The 19,832-nt window shown below is 38.6% G+C and overlaps 1 protein-coding gene across 3 annotated transcripts in view; it reads left to right on the top strand.

The window, feature by feature from the left end:
- Nucleotides 1–11,376, top strand: part of NEK11 (NIMA related kinase 11) — a 272,217-nt gene extending 260,841 nt beyond the window's left edge. For all 3 annotated transcript variants that reach the window (XM_027872170.1, XM_027872168.1, XM_027872169.1), the window contains exon 16: nt 9,107–11,376. In XM_027872170.1, the coding sequence (XP_027727971.1) occupies nt 9,107–9,314 (208 nt within the window). In that variant the 3' untranslated portion in view covers nt 9,315–11,376. The remainder of the gene's footprint in view (nt 1–9,106) is intronic.
- The last annotated feature ends 8,456 nt before the right edge of the window (nt 11,377–19,832 follow it).

Genomic DNA, 19,832 nt, shown 5'->3' with positions numbered 1-19,832 from the left:
CGGCAAAGATACTAGAGTGGTTTGCCATTTCCTTCTCCAGCTCATTTTACAGATGAGGAAACTGAGGCAGACAGGGTGAAGTGACTTGCCCAGGGTCACACAGCCAGAGGCCAGATGTGAACTCATGAAGATGAGTCTTCCTGACTCCATGCCTGGCACTCTATTCACTGTGGTACCACCTAGGCTCTAAGTTGCAAAGATAATTCTCTGAGGTTATGAGTTGCTTACCTTCATTGTTAGAGGGAATTTCTTGATTGGAGAGTTCCTTATACCAAGAGAACCACCTTTCTAGAGATAGTATGGTATAGTGGGTAGGACACTGGGCTTACTTAGAGTTAGGAAAATCTGGGTCTAAATTCTGCCCTAGATACTAATTGAACAACTTTGGGCAAGCCATTTAAATTCTCTGTGAATCAGTTTCCCGATTTGAAATATTAAGAGTATTTTAGTGAACTCTAAGGACCTTTGTAGCCCCAAATCTCCAATCCTACAGTCCCTCTCCCCCAATCAGAATATAACCTATTTGGGGGCAGACACTTGATTCATTTTAGCTTTGTATCCTCAGCACCTACCACCGTGCTTTAGACATAATAGACAAGTAATGGATGCTTATCAACTTGAATTGGATTAGAGACCATCTGGTCCACCATCCTTGTGTTAAAGGAAGTGAGAATGAGGGAAAGTGATTCGCCCAAATTCACACAGCCTGGAAGTAGCAGAACCAGAATTAGACCTCAGGGCTAGGAAAACATATCAAAGTGTTTTTGAACATAAACTACTTTATACATATGTAGGTTATGGAAACAGATTCAATATTCTGTTTGTATGGTATGAAAGCCAAAGAGTCATATAAGGAAGAGAGATCACAAATAAAGGGGGGGACAGGGGCTTCCAACATGAAATGTTATTATTGCTGCGGTTTTATCAGTCATAGAATCACAGAATAAGATTATAGAACCTCCGGTCATCAGTTTAGAGCTGGAAGACTCTAGAGGTCATGTCGTGTACCCTTCTCATTTTACAGATGAGGAAACCGAGGCACTGGGAGGTTGAATTACACAGATAGTAAGTGGAACATGATTCCAAGTTTGTGCTCTTTTCATGGTAGGGAAGTGACCACAGAGAAGGAAATTTCATGAACCCCAAGTTGGGGTTTTCTCTCCCTGGCTGCAACGTTCTGCCCATGAAGGCCACAGGCAACAACTTTTTTTTTTTTAATAAAATGTTTAAAATCCATGTGCAGGGCCTGGCTTAGATTTTGAATTATGGAAGGTGGGCTGCAGGGCTGTTGATTGTCTAGAAAACTGTTTCTTTCCATAAGAACTGTTTTCCTCCTACACAGGCTCCAAACTCTCTTATTATCTATATTTTTAGCATTTGAACATGGAAGTTCTTGGATCATCTCTGATTATATAGAAAGTATTCATTCCAAACATGACCTTTTTTGTTCCTTCCTCATTATCTCTGCAATTGGGAAGTATAGATTAAAAAAGGATTGCTGGAATATATTGCAGAACTATACAGATATAGTACCTAGCCCAGAGGGACATGGGCTCCCGTGAAGAGGCTCAGAAATAGAGATAAATATTAAGAGGACTTGATAAAAATAAATATATCCATAAATATAGAACAAATGCCCCAAATTGATAAGATGCAGTATTTGTATTGTCTACAAGTTAAGAAATGATGGCATTTGTGGAGTGTAGTGAGTAAGGGGTAGATTGGAGGGTTTTAAGATGGATAGGTTGGTGGTAGAATAATTAGAATAGTAATAATAACAATAAAAGCAACATTTATGTGGCACTTTAGGGATTTAGAAAACATTTTATACACCTTACCTCACTTAAGCCTCACAACAGACTCAGTAAGGAAGACACTAAAATTATTTTAACCCCATTTGTTGAAACTTGAGACCCAGAGAAGTTAAGTAATTTGCCCAAGGTCTCATAGCAGCAAGTGTCTGAACTGGCACTTGGACTCAATTCTTCCTGATTCTAAGTCGATACTCTTATCTACTACATCATGCTGCCCCAAATGAGTAGACGAAAGGTAGGGTCTCCATTTTGGTTTAATGGAGTTTGAGATACGTAGCAGGACATGAGAACAGAAACATCCCTGACATCCAGGGGCACAGGACAGAGCAAAGGCTTACTCAAAAGCCAGCCTTGGCAACAGAGCCTTGTCTCAGTCTCTAACTAGGAGGAATACTCCTTTGAGCAGAGTGGTTGATTTGGGGGATGGGATTGATCAGAAAGAAGAAATGAATGGAAAAGATATTTCTGTCATTTTTGTTTGATCTTTGTCATAGTCATTTAACATTTTTTATTGATGTTGCTTTATGGTAGCAAACCATGGAATACCACAGCCTCCAAAGAATAAAGGTGAGTATCACAGAGAGAGCAATGGAGACGTGAATGGTGGGAGTGAGCAGGTTACCATATGTAACCTATGAGGAACTCCAAACAATAAAACAGGAGTTAAGGGTGTCATTGAGGAATTGTATAATAGGAAGAGAAGATGGACCAGTTGTAAGGAAAGAGCAAAGGACACCGGGTGACCAGCCAGAAGTTCCACTATTACTCTTGAGATGGTGGGAGGAAAATGAGAAAAGTCTCTGGAACACTGGGTAGAACCCGTGCGATGAACTTTTAGGACAGTGTGGATGGAGGGTCACACAGTATCGGCAGACATGGATGGGGGATGCAGCCTCAATCACTGGAAGGAGCTCCTGAATCAATGAAATCATAGATCCATTTGCATCTTTGAATATATCCATTTTACCTCATTTTCCTTACTTATAAAAAGATAATAACTAACTAGCATATATATTATATATGTATACATGTATTTATGTATACATATATATATATATTACTGTAAGGTTTATAGAGAGCTTTGCATTTATTATCCCATTTGATCCTCACAACAACTCTAGGAGGTAAGTGCTATTGTTTCCTTCATTTTATAGTTGAGAAAAGTGAGGCTGACAACAATTAAATCGCTTGCCCTTGGTCACACATCTAGTGTCTGAGGGAGGATTTGAACTCAAGACTTCCTGACTCCAGGCCCAGTGTTTGATTGTGACACCATAGCATAGTGTTCAAAGGGATGGATTTGGAGGCTGGGAGATTTGGAATCAAACCCTGCCACCGACACTTACTAGCTTGACCTATTTGAGTCTCAGTTTCCTCTTCTGTAAAATGGGGGCCACTTTCAGTAGTCCCTACCTCTTGACCTGTTCTGAGGCTGAAAAGAGCCAATATACCCTGATCAGTGCTTTGTAAACTTTTCAAGCACTCTAAAAATGTCAAGTTGTTTGTTTTATGGGGTTTTTTTTTTTTACTACCTATGAAGCAGAAACCACTTCTCTTCTGTTGGGGATGGGACTGAGAGCCCTCAGTGCCTCCTGGATGTTAGATAACACCGCTGAGTTCCCCTTAAATAGAGTTTTTCTATTTACAAATTCCATAAATATCTGAAGGCGTCACTGGCAAGAAGACTGCAGCTTGTTTTCCAAGTGTCAGAATAAATTCACACTGTAATATTTTCAAGGCAATTCTACGACATCCATCATTTTTTTCCCCTTTTCTTAAAATGAATGTGTTTGCAGCACAAGTGACCTGTCTATATGCAGAGGAGCTCGTAGGTAGCAGTAACATTGCAGAGCAGGACAAAGCCCTGTACCCACTCTCTGGGCCTTTCCCGACCATGTAGATAAGTCACCTCCATACAGACTCCTAAGAGTTTTGTTTGTGAGAAACAGTGGATCAAGCGATGTGAGAGAGGCCAGTTAGTCAATAACCATTAAGTAACCACTCTGTGCCAGGCATTGTGCTAAGGGGGTAAGGATGCAAAGAAAAGCAAAGACAGTCCCTGTTCTCTTGTAGCTTATAATCTAATGGGACAAGATGAGAAGTTGAACAGGTACATGAAGATGAAATCTGGAGGAATACAGCTGGGTGGGGAAATGAAAAGACGATGCCCTGGATGCCCTCCTTAATGGGGGATCTGGGAGGTGTTCTCAGCTGTCTAATCAGTTGAGAGGGAAGGGTCTCAGGACCAGGAGTACTGAGGAGGATATGACCTTGCAGAATGATGAAATTCTGTTGAAGTCCAGGAATATAGCCAGGTGGGAAGTGCAGAGACAGCGGCCCAGGGCACCCTCCTTAAATGTGTGTGTGTATGCCCACCCATGCCCATGCCAGTTAGGAATGTGGGGAGTGCATTTATCAAATAAAACCTTAATATCCTTGGACCAAGGAAAGACCCAGCATCCTTTTATCGAGCCCCTGGAGCAATGAGCTTCATTATCCCCTAAAGAAAAAGGAGAAAAAAGATGGAAGAGAATTTATATTCATAAAACTCTAAGATTCAGAGCTGTAAAAGACCCTGGAAATCATCCAGTACAAGGTTGTGTAACCTCAGATCTGTGAACTTGTTTTTAAAGAAGACTTGGGGAGGGTGGAGCCAAGATAGTAAAGAAAAGGCAGCAACTCACCTGAGCTCTCCCCAAAAACCCCTCTGAACACCTTTAAATAATGCCCTAAAACAATTTCTGGAGCAGCAGAACCCACAAAAGTGTGGGTGAAATAATTTTCCAGCCAACGACAACTTAGAAGGTTGGCAGGAAAAGTCTGTTGCACCTGGGTGAGAGTGGAGCACTGTCCAGCCCAGGCTGTGCCAGCACAAACCCAACCCTAGAAAACTAGGAGCGGGCCTTGAGAGTGACTGACTCAGCAGCTGGTTCCAGAGCTCTCAGCCCACAGACGGCGAGGGGGTCAAACAGCTTGGCAGAAGATTACAGGGGTCTGTTTGCTGGCAGGACTCTGTTGCTTTGCCCATACTCAGATCCAGGTAGCAGTCCTGAGTAGCAGGCCAAGGGCAGGGAAGAGGCCTAGCACACCAGAGATTGTGGCCACAGTGTAGCAGGGACCCCCATCACAGTTCCCGGGCAGAAAAGAGTGCTTGTGTTCACTCAGATGAGAGCACAGGCCAGGAGAGTAGTAAACACATGTCTCCTCAGACCATATCACTTGGAAAAACTGAAAATTTACAGGTCTCTAGAAGTATCTCTGAAAACAGCTGTGCAAAACTCCTGAAGCTTGGGACAGTGCGTCCTCCACTCTAGAAGCAGAGCCCCATTTTAGCAAAGAGCTAAAAGTCAAGTAATAGACTGGGAAAATGAGCAAACAACAGAAAAAATTCTGACCATGGAAAGTTACTGTGGTGACAAGGAAGATCAAAACACACACTCAGAAGAAGACAACAAAGTCAAAGCTACAACATCCAAAGCCTTCAAGAAAAATATGGATTGGTCTCAGACCATGGAAGAGCTCAAAAAGGATTTTGAAAATTAAGTAAGAGAGGTAGGGGGAAACTTGGGAAGAAGAATGAGAGTGATGCAAGAAAATCATGAAAAAAAGAGTCAACAGCTTGGTAAAGAAGACACAAAAGAAGTGAAGAAAATAACAACTTAAAATATAACACTTTAAAAAACAGATTAGGCCAAATGGAAAAAGAGGCACAGAAATTCACTGAAGAAAAGACTCCTTAAAAAGTAGAATTGGCCAAATGGAAAAGGAGGTACAAAAGCTCACTGAAGAAAAATAATTTCTTAAAAATTAGAATTGAGCAAATGGAAGCTAATGACTTCATGAGAAATCAAGAAACAATGAAACACAACCAAAAGTATGAAGAAGTGGAAGACAATGTGAAATATGTCATTGGAAAAAAAAAAACTGACTTGGAAAATACATCCAGGAGAGATAATTTTAAAAATTATTTGACCACCTGAAAGCCGTGATCAAAAAAAAGAGCCTAGACATCAGCTTTCAAGAAATTATCAAGATAAACTGCCCCACTATTTTAGAATCAGAGGGTAAAATAGACATTGAACTAATCCACTGAAAACCTCCTGAAAGAAATCCCAAAGTGAAAACTCCCAGGAATATTCTAGTCAAATTCTAGCTCTCCCAGAAGAAAATATTGCAAGCAGCCAGAAAGAAACAATTCAAGTATTGTGGAGCCACAGTCAGGATAACACAAGATTTAGCAGCTTCTACATTAAAAGATCAGAGGGCTTGGAATGTAATGTTCCTGAGGGCAAAGGAACTAGGATTACAACAAAGAACCACCTACTCTGCAAAACTGAGTATAATCCCTTTGGGGGGGTGGGAATGGATATTCAATGAAATAGAGAACTTACAAGCATTCTTGATAAAATGACTAGAGCTCAATAGAAAATTTGACTTTCAAATACAAGACTCAGGAGAAATATAGAAATATAAACAGGAAAGGAAAATCATAAGGCACTTAATAATTTTAAACTATTTACATTTATTTACATTTACATGGGGAGATGGTACTTCTAACTCATAAAAACTTTTTCATTATTAGGGCAGTTAGAAGGAATATATATAGACAGAGAGCACAGGTGTGAGTTGAATGTGAAGGGATGATATCAAAAAAATAAAATTAAGGGGTGAGAGAGGAATGTACTGGGAGAAAGGGAAAGGGAGAGGTAGAATGTGGTAAATTATCTCACCTATAAGAGGCAAGAAAAAACTTTTACAGTGGAGGAGAAGAGGGGAGAGGTAAGGAGGAGTGAGTGAACCTTACTCTCATCAGAATTGGCTCAAAGAAGGAATAACATACACACTTAATTGGGTATAAAATCTGTCTTACCCTACAGGAAAGTAGGAGGGGAACGGGATAAGAGAAAGGGGAGTGTGATAGAAAGGAGGGCAGATTGGGGGAAGGAGTAGTCAGAAGCAAAACACTTTTGAGGAAGGACAGGGTAAAAGAAGAGAGAGAATAGAATAAACGGGAGGAAATAGGATGGAGGGAAATACAGTTAACAATAGTAACTGTGAAAAAAATTTGATGCAAGTTTCCCTGATAAAGAGAAACATTTCTCAAACATATAGAGAACTAAGTGAAATTTATAAAATTAAAAGCCATTCCCCAATTGATACATGATCAAAAGATATGAACAGTTTTTAGATGAAATAATCAAAGCTATCTATAGCCATATAAAAAAAGTTCTTACTCATTATTGATTGGAGAAATGCAAATTAAAACAACTCTGAGGTAGCACATCACACCTATGAGATTGGCTAACATGACAAAACAGGAAAATGATAAATGTTGAAGAAGATGTGGGAAAATTGGAACACTAATGCATTGTTGGTGGAGTTGTGAACTGATCCACCCATTCTGGAGAGCCCAAAGGGCTATAAAACTGTGCATACCCTTTGATCCAGCAATACCATTTCTAGGTCTGTATCATAAAGACATCATAAAAAAGGGAAAAGTTCCCACATGTACAAAAATATTTATAGCAGCTCTTTTTGTGGTGGCAAAGAATTGGAAATTGAGAGGATGCCCCTCAGTTGGGGTGTGACTGATCAAATGTGAATGTGGCATATGAATGTAATGGAACACTATTGTGCTATAAGAAATGATGAGCAGGTGAATTTAAGAAAAACCTAGAAAGACTTATATGAACTGATGCTGAGTGAAGTGAGCAGAACTGGAAGAATATTGTACACAGTAATAGCAACATTGTGTTTTATCTCTGATTGTCACCTCTTCTTGCCTGGTACCCCCACTCTGCCCATTCTTTGGAATCCCCCTACCCAAAATCTTCCTTGTTAGAAAGGAAACTCTCATGAAATCACACTAATAACAGCACAAGTAAAAGCCATCAGATATAACAGAATCCCCACCTCTCCTTGTAAAATAATTGGCCTTCCATCAAGTAGACACTATTTCATATGGTGTAGCCCTGGTATCCTATACTAAAGAACTGGATGAATGATAACTTCAAAATGGGGACCAATTTTCCAATTTTACCACTTCTTCTCCAACATTTATCATTTTCCTGTTTTGTCATGTTAGCCAATCTCATAGGTGTGATGTACTACCTCAGAGTTGTTTTAATTTGCATTTCTTCAATCAATAATCTCCATCAACTGGGGAGAGGCTGAACAAATTGTGGTATATGAATGTAATGGAATACTATTGTGCTGTAAAAAACGAATGAGCAGGCAGATTTCAGAAAAACCTGGAAAGACTTGTACAAACTAATGCAAAGTAAAACTAGCAGAACCAGGAGAATATTGTACGCAGTAATAGCAACGCTGCGCGATGACTGACTTTGGTGAACTTAGCTCTCTTCACCAATACAATGATCCAAGACAATTCTAAAAGACTCGTGATGGAAAATGCCATCCCCATCCAGAGAAAGAGCTATGGAGTCTGAATGCAGATTGAAGCATACTATTCTCTCTCTCTTTTTGTTTGTTTTTTCTTTCTCGTGGCTTTTCCCTTTTGTTCTCATTCTTCTTTCACGACATGACTAATGTGGAAATATATTTAATATGATTGTACACATATAGCCTATATCAGATTACATGATGTCTTGGGGAGGGGGAAGGGGACGAAGGAGGAAAAACTTAGAACTCACAATCTTATAAAAGTGAATGTTGAAAACTAAAAATAAATAATTTTTTTTTTAAAAAAAGAATGAAGGACTAACAACAATTAGGGAACTAAATGGTCTTTCCCAGGCACTGTGCTGAGTGCTAGGCTTTCCCCTGTACTAGTGTGGGTGGTAGTACCACCAGCGTCAGTATCTATATTTCCACCATTAATATTTAGCTTGAATATTAAGGTCACTTGAAAGGATCTACCAGATTAACCAGCAGTGGCTACCCTAAAGATGAATGTTAACAAAGGCATTTCAGTTAGAGCTGAACAAATATTGATTGGGTACGTATTATGTGCAACACAGTGTAGTGCAGTATACAAAGATCTGGCCCTGGACTTAGGAAGACCTGGGTTCAAATCCTGCCTCTGAATGTGTGACTCTGAAAAAGCCACTTAACTTTTTAGTGCCTCAGACAACTCTCTAAGACAATCTGCTGTAGAACAGTTGCTGATCTTACATACCAATGAAACTGCAAGGTTGGACAGAAAGAAATATGCTTGGTTCTATTCTAGGTCCTGGAGATACAGAGATGGAAGGCAACAGTCCTGTCCATAGGGAGCTCCCCATATCTTAGAGGGATGTGCAGATTGTCAGTTTTCTCTCTTATTTGTGCAGATCAGCCATTCAGAAGCTGGGCTTGGAAGTGTTTGAGACTGTCTACGGCTACCTCAAGAAGGCCAGGAGACAGAATGCCAGTGAAGAGGAGATCAGGGTGTCTCTGGAGAAAGTGGTGCCACGAGCCAGCGACTGTTTTGAGGTGGACCAGCTCATCTATTTTGAGGAACAGTTGCTTAAAACAACAAGGGAAAATTCTGAACTCTAGAACCATCTTTAAGTGGTGGGAAAAAATCAGGTACAAATCAAATGGGAGACAGATCCCAAGGGTTAACCCAACAAGTACACAAGATGCATTGTATTGGGGGGAATGGATCAATAACTGTGGGGACACCATCTTTGTTTTCACATCTTTCTCAAGTGGAGTAATTACTCCTTGAGCTAGCCAAATATACTTTTGTCTGTTGTCTTAATTTGGGCGTGTTACAGGTTGGTCAACATGGTACAGTCAAGGTTGGAGTACCCCACATGACAAATGGGTGTTTCCCAAGCAACCTGTAAAAATGTAGGGTTTTTTTTAAACTCTTCATAGTAGGAGAAGTGGCCTGCATGGAATATCAAAAGGGTCCTGGATTAGAATTCAGGATATCTGGGTTTCTGTGCTATCTCTGCTATTAACTGGTTCTGTGGTGTTAGGTTACTTCTTCTCTCAGCCTCAGTTTCCTATAAAATGAGTAGTTTGAGCTAAATGATCTCTACCATTCCCTCCAGTTCTAACATTCTGTTCTTCCAGTTGTTATTTCTAGTTCCGGTTCTAGAAACCACATCTAGAAGATGTCCCTCTTGGGAATGGACCACGCTGATTGGACTGCCCCCTTAGGGGCTCTGCTGGAATCACTGACATTGATGTTGTACCTCCAGTGTCAGGGTTTAGAGGAACACCCTTCCCTGTTCCCTGCCTTTCTTTTCCCTAAAACTCATTCTTTCTCCATACTTCCTTAATTTTGTTGAAAATGCCACCATCCTTCAATCTCTGAGGTCAGCAACCTCAGCATCGCGCCCGGCTCCTCCTTCTCCCTCACCCCTTTGTCCAATCAGTTGCCAAGTTTGTCTATTCTACCTCTGTGACATCTCTCAAATCAGTCTACTGTCCATTCACACGGCCAGTGCCCTGGTTCCAGATTTGACTGACTCTCACTTGAACTTTTGCAATAGCTCTTACATTAGACTTTCCTGCTTCCTGTCTCTCTCCTCTCCACTCCAATGTCAGAACAGCTGCCAAATTAATATTTATAATTCACCCCCTTGCTCAGAAATGTTCAGAGCTTCCCTGTCCACCTCTAGGATGAAATGAAGACTCTTTAGCCTGGCGTTGAAACTTCTCATAAAATGAGATGTTGGACTAGATGAACCGTAAGGTTCCTTTTAGATCAGAAGCTAGTTGACTAAATTCGGAAAAACATTTAGCATCGGATTAAACTAGAGCCTCCTAGAATGCCTTTCCGTGAAAGTTTTCCTAAAATACATTTGTATTCTATAAAGTGCTAAAAATGTAGCTCTTTATAGATAAATAATTTTTCTATTTGTTTAATCCTTTCAAAGATTCCCAAGATCTTTATTGGTTGAATCTGTGATTTATGGCTCTAACTTATCTTTCCAGAATTATTTCATATACCTCCCCTTCATGCACTCTGCATTTTAGCCAAACTGGTCTATTAGCTGTTTTACTCAACTTGGCATGCAGTCTCCCATCTCCACACCTTTGTCCAGACTCTTCTTTCCTTTGCCTGAAATATGCCCTCATTCCTCATCTGTGCCTCTTAAAATACCTAGCTTCATTCATGTCTCAGTTTGATAAAGACTTTACTAATTCCCTACCCCTGGACCCCTACTCCAGTTGTTAAAGCCCTTCTGCTCCTGAAATTGCTTTGTACTTGCTGTTTTTACATATCTGGGAACATGTTGCATCTCCCCATTAGAATGTAAACTCCTTGTGGGCAGGGATTGTTTCTTTCTGTCTTTGTAATCTCTATTACCTGGCAGTGCTGTGCTCATAGAAGGCCTTTAATCCACGTTCATTGAATTGTTGAATTGATATTCTAATAAAAAGGAGTTGCGGATATAATGGGGGATCAGGATTCAAAACCCCATCCCTTATCTGCTATCATGAAATTGAACTTCATCCTTTGCTACCTGAAAAATCCTTAGATGTGTTGAGGGTCTTTTATGCATGATAAGTGTATTTCCTTGCATTATAAATACATGATGTATATGTTGTCTTCTCTTACAGAATATAAGCTCCTTGAGGGTAGGGATTGTTTTATTTTTGTCCTTGAAACCCAGTGCTTAGCACTGGTGTAGGCACTTAATAAATGCTTATTGACTGATGGATATATAACTCTGTGTTTTTTTTCTTCATTCAAAGATTTCTTATACCAGGGGTTCTTAACATACATACATGTGTATATATGTACCTGTGTATATACATATAGGTATGTATAAATACACACATATGTAAATATACATACATACATATATAAAATATATATGCCCTTGGGCTGTCTGATGAAGCCCTCTAGACCCCTTCTCAGAGTAATTTTCTAAATGCATAAAATAAAATACATAGGATAACAAAGGAAACCAATTGTATTGAAATTCAGGTATCAAAATAAATTTAAACAAAGTTCCCAAACCCTAGGTTAACAAACCTTGATTTACATAGTTTACAACCGTTAGCTACTCTAACAGTTCTTCATTTTGGAGATGGGGGACCAGCTGGAACCCCCAGATTTTAGACCTGTGATTATTACTGGGCAGACATTGAGGGCGTTTCTTCTCCAGTTACCTCCTGCCAGTTATAGGGTGTGTGGGCAGAGCAGTCCAGGGTCACGGTAAGACCTGGCATAGGTATAATAGTAGACTGTCCTCTCTTCACCCTAAGGAAGTCACTTCCTGAAGGCCTAACTTAGGATGACAGCAGAAGCCATCCTCTCCCTTGACCATGGTGGCTGGCATTTAAAAGGTGGGGAGGGAGGAGAGACGCCATGACACAGAGATTAATGGAAGTTTCTGAATCTCCTTGCTCATGCTTTTTATGACCCCATCAGAGAACAAAAGACACACGTTATGAGACTTAGCAGCAATGGCCTGGGAATGGATGTGTAAGGACCCTACTTTCTTTCCTAAGGAGATAAATGCATCCAGGGAACAGTGAGTGGTGGTGCTCCACTGGTTTTTATAATGTGTTTATAGGAAGACAAGCAGAAATGGGAAACATCTTCTGTTCTTGAGGTCTGTGGTCCATCGTACGTCAGGCTTGAAGGGAAGAAGAGAGGAGAGATAGGAGATCTGATGGCGGCATCACACCTTGGAAATGAAGCTAGCTGTAGTTTATGGTTTCGTTGGGTGTGCAGGTTATAGCTGAGGAAGGTTTAAAATTGCCGCTGGAAGGACGTTCAGCTCCACACGGGCTTCTTGTTGTGAGGCAGTGATGGGGGTATTTAAGAGGAGCAGAGTGGCCTGAGCTGGGGGAGATTGACCACACGACTATTGTTCAGCCGAAGAATAGAGCTGCCATTTGACTGTGTGTGTTTAGGGAGAGAAGGCACTTCAAAGGATCTTGCTGCCCTGTTACTCTATAAGAAATATGTATGTATGTGTGTGTATGAATGCATGGATGCATGCGTGTATGTGCATAATATATGTATGTATACACACATATATATCACATAACTTTAATATATTTATATATGATATAATTTCATTTTATTAAATATATAATATATAATTTATGCAATATATATTTATATGAAACATGAACCTGCATGTATGTGTGTATATATACATGTGCATACATACACTTGTGTGTGTGTGTGTGTCTGTGTGCTGTCCCAAACATCTCAATGCAGCTTTAAGCTGTTCAAGCTTAAGACTTTTGGTATGCTCTGTGTATATGTGTATGTGTGTGTGTTTTACAAATGCTAGTTTATCTGTCTGATTCTTATATATAGCTCTGAAATGCCAATTTTGGGAAAGGCTGAGGCAGGGGGCACAGAAGGGGGCCAATTAATCGCTTGATGTCTTTGGCGCTGAGCCTGTGACCAATAGCTTTCTTCAGGAACTAAGTCTATGTGAACCCAGGGATGAGGAACTAAGCTGTCAATGCCTTGGCTGGAATTCAATCCAAAGAGGCAGACAGATGAAGTTGGTGGCAGCCCCAGAGGAGAGAAATATCCTTGTTAATGACTGATGGGTCTGCTGACTAGTGTGACAGGTGGAAACAGAGCTACCCAGAGAAGGGGGGTGGGGTGCAGAGATGAAGGGGCCTTGACACCTAGCTCAGGGGAGCAGGACAGGACCTTGCGGACTGGTCCAATGTCTTTACCAGGCTGGTTGCTGGCATCTACCCTGGTGATGCCCCTTGAAACCATGTACCAAAGAAGTAGAAATCTGCAGGGTGAGCTGAAGGCAGTCCTAAGTTTTAATATCAGGTAGCTGTGAATTGATGGGTCTCCCCCAACCCCCACCTCCCATCTGGCCAGGCTCACAGTGTATTTCATTGGCAGATATCCTCAGCCCCACCGCTGACTCAAAGCTACCTTGCATGGTGTCTTTTCCTGGCAATGTCTTGGGCTGCCATCTGAAAAGAAATATGCTAATGTTTCCCTCACAGGGACACCATATGAAGTATTAATGAGCTGACATTTGCCAAGTGATTAAAGCCCTAAACCCCAGTATTCCTATAATGTTAGCAATCATCAGCTTCTTTTGCTGGAAAATATTTCACGCTTGAGATCCCTTTTCATGTAATGTTGTAATACCCCAAGGACAACGGGGTGCATGTGATGGTCTAAGAATCATTCTTTGCACTTTTCTGGGGGACAGGGAAATAAGAGAGACAGTGGCCTGTCATATCTGGAAGGTTGCTTGGGGCCTGGCATGGTGGGAATATGTTCATTTGTTTCAGCCTGATTTCAGCCATGGTACACTATAGGAAGGCCAAATTTTAGCCAGGGGGAGGTTACATTCTCCAAAGAAGAATGAACAAAGAGGTTAACAAGGGACGCTCTTCTCTAGTCACCGGACCAGAGACTTTACCACCTGGACTTTTGCCAATCACACCCAAGGCACAGGTTCCTTGCGGGCTGAAGAGTTAGGCTCTTTTCTTTCAGGACTCTGTGTGTGCCTCAATTAAGGATAACCTCCATAGGCGGGCTTCTTTCTTTAAAGATGACTTAAAGGAAAGGCAAGCACTCTCATCTCCCTAAAAAGCTCCTGCTTTTCAGAAGTACTATTTTTGCCTTCCCTGCTAAGGTCACGGACTCGCTGTTTGACGTTGGGCAAGCCCCTTAATCTCCCTGGGCCTTAGTTTGCCCGTCCGTAAAATGGACCGCCTGCCTTTTGAAGTCCTTTCCAGCTCTAAATCTATGATGTTATGATCTACTTTGTATGTCTCTTATATATGCCTCTACGTGTACATTTTGCCTCCTCTGTTAGAATACAAGTTCCTCATGGGCAGGGACAGTTTTTGCCTTTCTTTGTATCCCCACCGGTCAGCATGGTGCCTGGTACACAGTAGGCACTTAATAAGTGCTCATTGAATGATTGATTTAAGGAGAGGACCTAATAATAATAGTAACAGCAATAATAACTCACATTTATGTAGCATTTCAAACTTTACAATATATATCATTCACCTTTAAAATCACCTTGTGAGGTTGACGCTGTTACTTTCACCATTTTACACATGAGGAAACTGAGGATCAGAGACATGAAGTCTGCCCAAGGCCACGTGGCTATTAAGTGTTTGAGATGGGATTTGAACCCATCTTCTTGCCTCCATGACCAATATTTGATTCTGAAACCCTCTTAAGGAGCCGATCCACTCTCTGCCCACAGTCATGGTCACAGAGTTGGAAAGGAATTAGAAAAGAAGAGCAAACACCCAATTGTTTTAGTTTGGGGAAGATATACTGAGAATGTTATCAGAAATAACATTCCATGGTGTGTTCAGTGAACAAATATCTGTTCAGAGATTTTTTGGTTTGGGTTAGAGCGGTGTATGTAATAGAAATAAAAGTCAACATTGGACCCAGCAACAACGACAAAAACCTTGAAAAATCAACCAACATAACTAAATGCCCAATAATAGGGGAAGGATTAAATAAATCATGGTACATGAATGCCAGGGAACATCACAATGCTTTAAACTTGAGGAATAGAAAGAAATAGAGAGAAGCCTTTATGAAATAATATAAAACTAAAAAATATATATATTGAACCAATATTAGCACCCCATAAGAGAAGTGAATAGGAAAAAATGAACAAAAAAATTCTGATGAAGACATATAGCAAGTGACTGAAAATTTAGAATATTTTGTGTTGAAATTCATCTTGTTAAATGCAAGTGGATACAAAGTAAGATTAATGGGTTGCACTGATGTTTAATTTTTTTTAATTTATTGATATCTTCTGTTGCTTACATCATAGTTATCCTAAGTGTCCCTCCCCCTTTCCCACCCCTAGTAGAGAGCCATCCCATATAACAAATAGCATTTTTTTAAATAGCATTTTTTAAAGAAGAAAAAAAAGTCAGCAAACTGATCAACACATTGAAAAAGTCCCCAAAATAAGTGCAGCGTATAACACCTATGGACCTCTCACCTCCTCAGAGGGGTACATTAGGGGTGTCTTTTTATATCACTTCATTTGAATACTGCTTAATCGTTTATAGTTTTGTCACATTAATTCTTTATTCTGGTGTGTGGTTCTATTTATATTGATATAGTTACTGCGTATATTGTTTTCCTGGCTTTGTTTACTTCACTCTGCATCAGTTTATATAGATCTTTCCTTGTTTCTCTGTATTGATCCCATACATCATTTTTTACAGCACAGTAATAATATTCTTTTACAAGATCATAAAAAAGGGGAAAGGACCTACATGTGCAAAAATATTTATAGCAGCCCTACTCATAGTAGCAAAACATTGGAAATTGAAGGGACGCCCATCAATTGGGGAGTGGCTGAACAAGCTGTGGTATATGAATGTAATGGATTACTATTGTGCAATAAGAAATTATAAACAGGCAGATTTCAGAAAAACCTGGAAAAACTTGTATGAACTGATGCAAAGTGAAATGAGCAGAACCAAGAAAATATAGTACACAGTATCAGCAACATCATGTGATGATCAGCTATGAATAACTCAGCTCTTCTCAGCAACACAGTGATGTAAGACAAGTACAAAGGACATGAAGGAAAATGCTATCCACATCAAGATAAAGAACTGATGGACTCTGAATGCAGATCAAAGCGTATTTTTTCACTTATTTTATCCTTTCTCGTGTTTTTTTTCCTCTTGATCTGTTTCTTCTCCCACAATTGTGATGAATATAAAAGTGTTTTACATGATAGCAGCGCATGTATAAACTATATCAAACTGCCTACAATTTCAGAAGAAGGGAGTGGTGGGAGAGAGAAAAACTAGGAACTCAAAATCTTATAAAAATGAATGCTAAAAATTTTCTTGATATGTAATTGGGGGAAAATAAAATACTATTTAAACAAAAAAGAGGCAAACACAAAAAATATCTAATATTCCTTTTACTTTCATGTACCACAATTTGTTTGGCCATTCCCCAGTCCGTGGGCATCTACTTTATTTCCATTTCTTTACTATCACAAAAAGGGCTGTTATAAATATTTTGTTGTATATGGGAACTTCTTGCTTATCAATGGCTTCCTTGGGGTTTTAAGACCAGTAATGAAGTCTCTGGTTCAAAAGGTATGGACATTTTGGTCATTTTATTTACATACTTCCAAATTGCTTCCCAAAATGGTTGTACCATTTTACAGTGCCTATCATTGCAAAACCCCTGCAACATTGACTATTGCTATTTTTTGTCAATTTGTAGGATATGAGGTGAAATCTCAAGGTTGTTTTGATTTGCCTTTCTCTTATTATTAGTGATCTAACGTGTTCTTTCCAGGGATTGTGAATACTGTTCAGTTCTATTTTTGAGAACTGTTCATATATTTTGACCACTTATCCATTGAAGAATGGCTCTTAGGTTGTGCAGTGGATAGAGCACCAGGCCTGGGGTCGGGAAGAGCTGGGTTCAGATCTGGCCTCTGGCACTTACTAGCCATGTGAGCCTAGGCAAGTCACCTAACCCTTGTTTGTCCCAGTTCCTCATCTGCAAAATGGGGCACACTGGAAAAGGAAATGGCAAACCACTCTAATGTCTTTGCCTTTTTCCTTGGGGTGATGTAGAGTCAGACATAACTGAATGACTGAACAGTAACACCAACAGTACACACACACACATCTATTATTTGTTTACGTATCTTAGATACTGAAACTTTATCAGAGAAATGTGATACAAAGAGTTTTTTCCCCAATTGGTTGTTTTTCTTCTCTTCCTAGCTGCATTAATATTATCTGTGCAGAAGATTTCAGTTTCATGTAATCAAATTATCTATTTTATTTTTTATACTTCTCTCTGCCCCTTGTTTGATTAAGAATACATCTCCTACCTATAGATGTGAGTGGCATATGATCTGTTTCTCTTCTATTTTTTTAATAATATAACCTTTAATTCTAAGGTCACATACCCATAATGTGTTATGGAATATGGTGTAAGGTATTGGTTTAAGCCTAATTTCAACCGATCTACTTTCTAGTTTTCTCAGCAATCTTTATCAAATATGGGGCTTTTTCTTAGGTGGTTTATATTTTCTACTTTTTCAAGCACTGGGTAATTGATTTGAATTGTTTCTGATTCTCACTTGTCTAATTTGTTCCATTAATGTATATCTCTATTTTTTGACTAATATCAAATGTTCTGATGACTGTTGCTTTATAGTATAATTTGAGGTCTGGAAGTACTTTTGTCCCTACTTCATTTCATCATTTCCCTTGAAAGTCTACATCTTGTTTTTCTAGATGAATTTGGTTATTATTTTATTTATTCCATAAAGTATCCCCTTGGTAATTTGGTTGGTATAACATTAAAAGTGTAAATTAACTTTGGGAGTTAACTTTGGGAGTAATGTCATTTTTGTTGGTACAGCCTATCCATGAGCATTGAATATTCATTGAGCAATTTAAGTCATTCTTCATGTCTTTAAGGAGTACTTTGTAAGTGACTGTATATGAGTCTTTTTTGTGCATTGACAGGTTGATCCCCAGATATTTTATGCATCTTGTACTTATTTGGAATGGAATTTCCCTTTTTATTTTTGCTTCTTGTCTTATTATATAGAAATGCTGTTGATTTTTTACTATTTTGTTGCCTACAACTTTGCTGAAACTATTATCTCAATTACTATCTTTGTAGATTCTCTAGGATTTTCCAAATATACCATCACTGAGTCAATAAATAGGGATAATTTTATTTCCTCTTTACCTATCTTTATGCCTTTAATATCTTTCTTTTCTTATTGCTGTTTCTACCATTTCCAAAACTATATCAAATAAGAGTGAAGAGAGTAGATATCCTAGCTTCACTCCCATACTAATTAGAATAATTCCCAGTTGCATATGATGCTTACTTTTGATTTTGGATAGATGCTTTTTATGCTATTTTTAAGAAGATCTTTTTATGCCTGTACTTTGTAGTATTTTTAGCATAAAAGAGTGCTGTACTCTGTCAAAAGCTTTTTCTGCATATATTGAGATAGTCATTTGAGGTGGTTTTGGATGTTTTGGCTTTTAATATGATTAATTTTATTGATTATTTTCCTAATGTTGAACCATCCTTACATCCTTAGTAAAAATCCTACTTGGTCATAATGAATAATTTCTTGAATAAATTGATGTAATATGTTTGATAGAATTCTGTTTGAAACTTTTGAGTCAACATTCATTAATGATATTGGCCTATAGTTTTCCTTCTTTGTTTTATCCTTCCCTGATTAATGTATTAGGATTATATTTGTCTGGTAGGGTGCCTTCTTCTCAGTTTTTGAAAATAATTTGTGAAGTATGGGCACTAATTGTTCTTTTAAAATGTAATAGAATTTTCCTGTTGAATCCATCAGGACCAGGAGGGTTTGTTTGTTCGTTTGTTTGTTTGTAGGTCTTTCACAGCTAGTTCTTTTTACATTTCTGAGACTTTGTTATTTAAGATCTCTAAAATCTTCTGAAAGTCTTCTGAAAGTTTGGGTATTTTATATTTTTGAAGATATTCCTCTATTTTTTGTTTCCTCAAAAGCATATAACTGTGCATGATATGTTCTGATTATTTTTTTGAATTTTCTAGCTTTGTTTTTATTTCACCTTGCTCCTTTGCTATCTTATTGATATAATTTTCTGCCCTCTTCTTTTTAATCAGATTAACTAAAGGTTTATTAATTTTATTTTTAAAGAACCAGCACTTAGTTTAATTTTTTATTTCTAGAATTTTGGTTTTTTAATACATGTATTTCTTCTCTGACTTTTAATATCTCTTTTGTGTTTATTTTAGATTTGTTTGTTGGTTTTTTAATTTTGTAAAAGAATATTTAGATCATTCTTTTTTTCTATTTTATTAATATATATTTGTAGAAATATAATTTTTTTTCACTGATTTAATATCTCTTTTGTGTTTCTTTTAGATTTGTTTGTTGGTTTGTTAATTTTTAAAAAAAGAATATTTAGTTCATTCTTTTTTTTCTATTTTGTTAATATATGTTTGTAGAAATATTATTTTTTTCACTGATTGCCTTAGCTGCATCCTAGAAATTTTAGAGTGTTGTTTTACCATTATCATTTTATTTGAAATTATTACTAATTGTTACTATG

Source organism: Vombatus ursinus, unplaced genomic scaffold, assembly GCF_900497805.2.
Source record: "Vombatus ursinus unplaced genomic scaffold, bare-nosed wombat genome assembly UNPS02014799.1, whole genome shotgun sequence".
Classification (NCBI taxonomy): domain Eukaryota; kingdom Metazoa; phylum Chordata; class Mammalia; order Diprotodontia; family Vombatidae; genus Vombatus; species Vombatus ursinus.
Note: the sequence above shows the minus strand (reverse complement) of the source record. Positions and strands in the feature narration are given on the sequence as shown.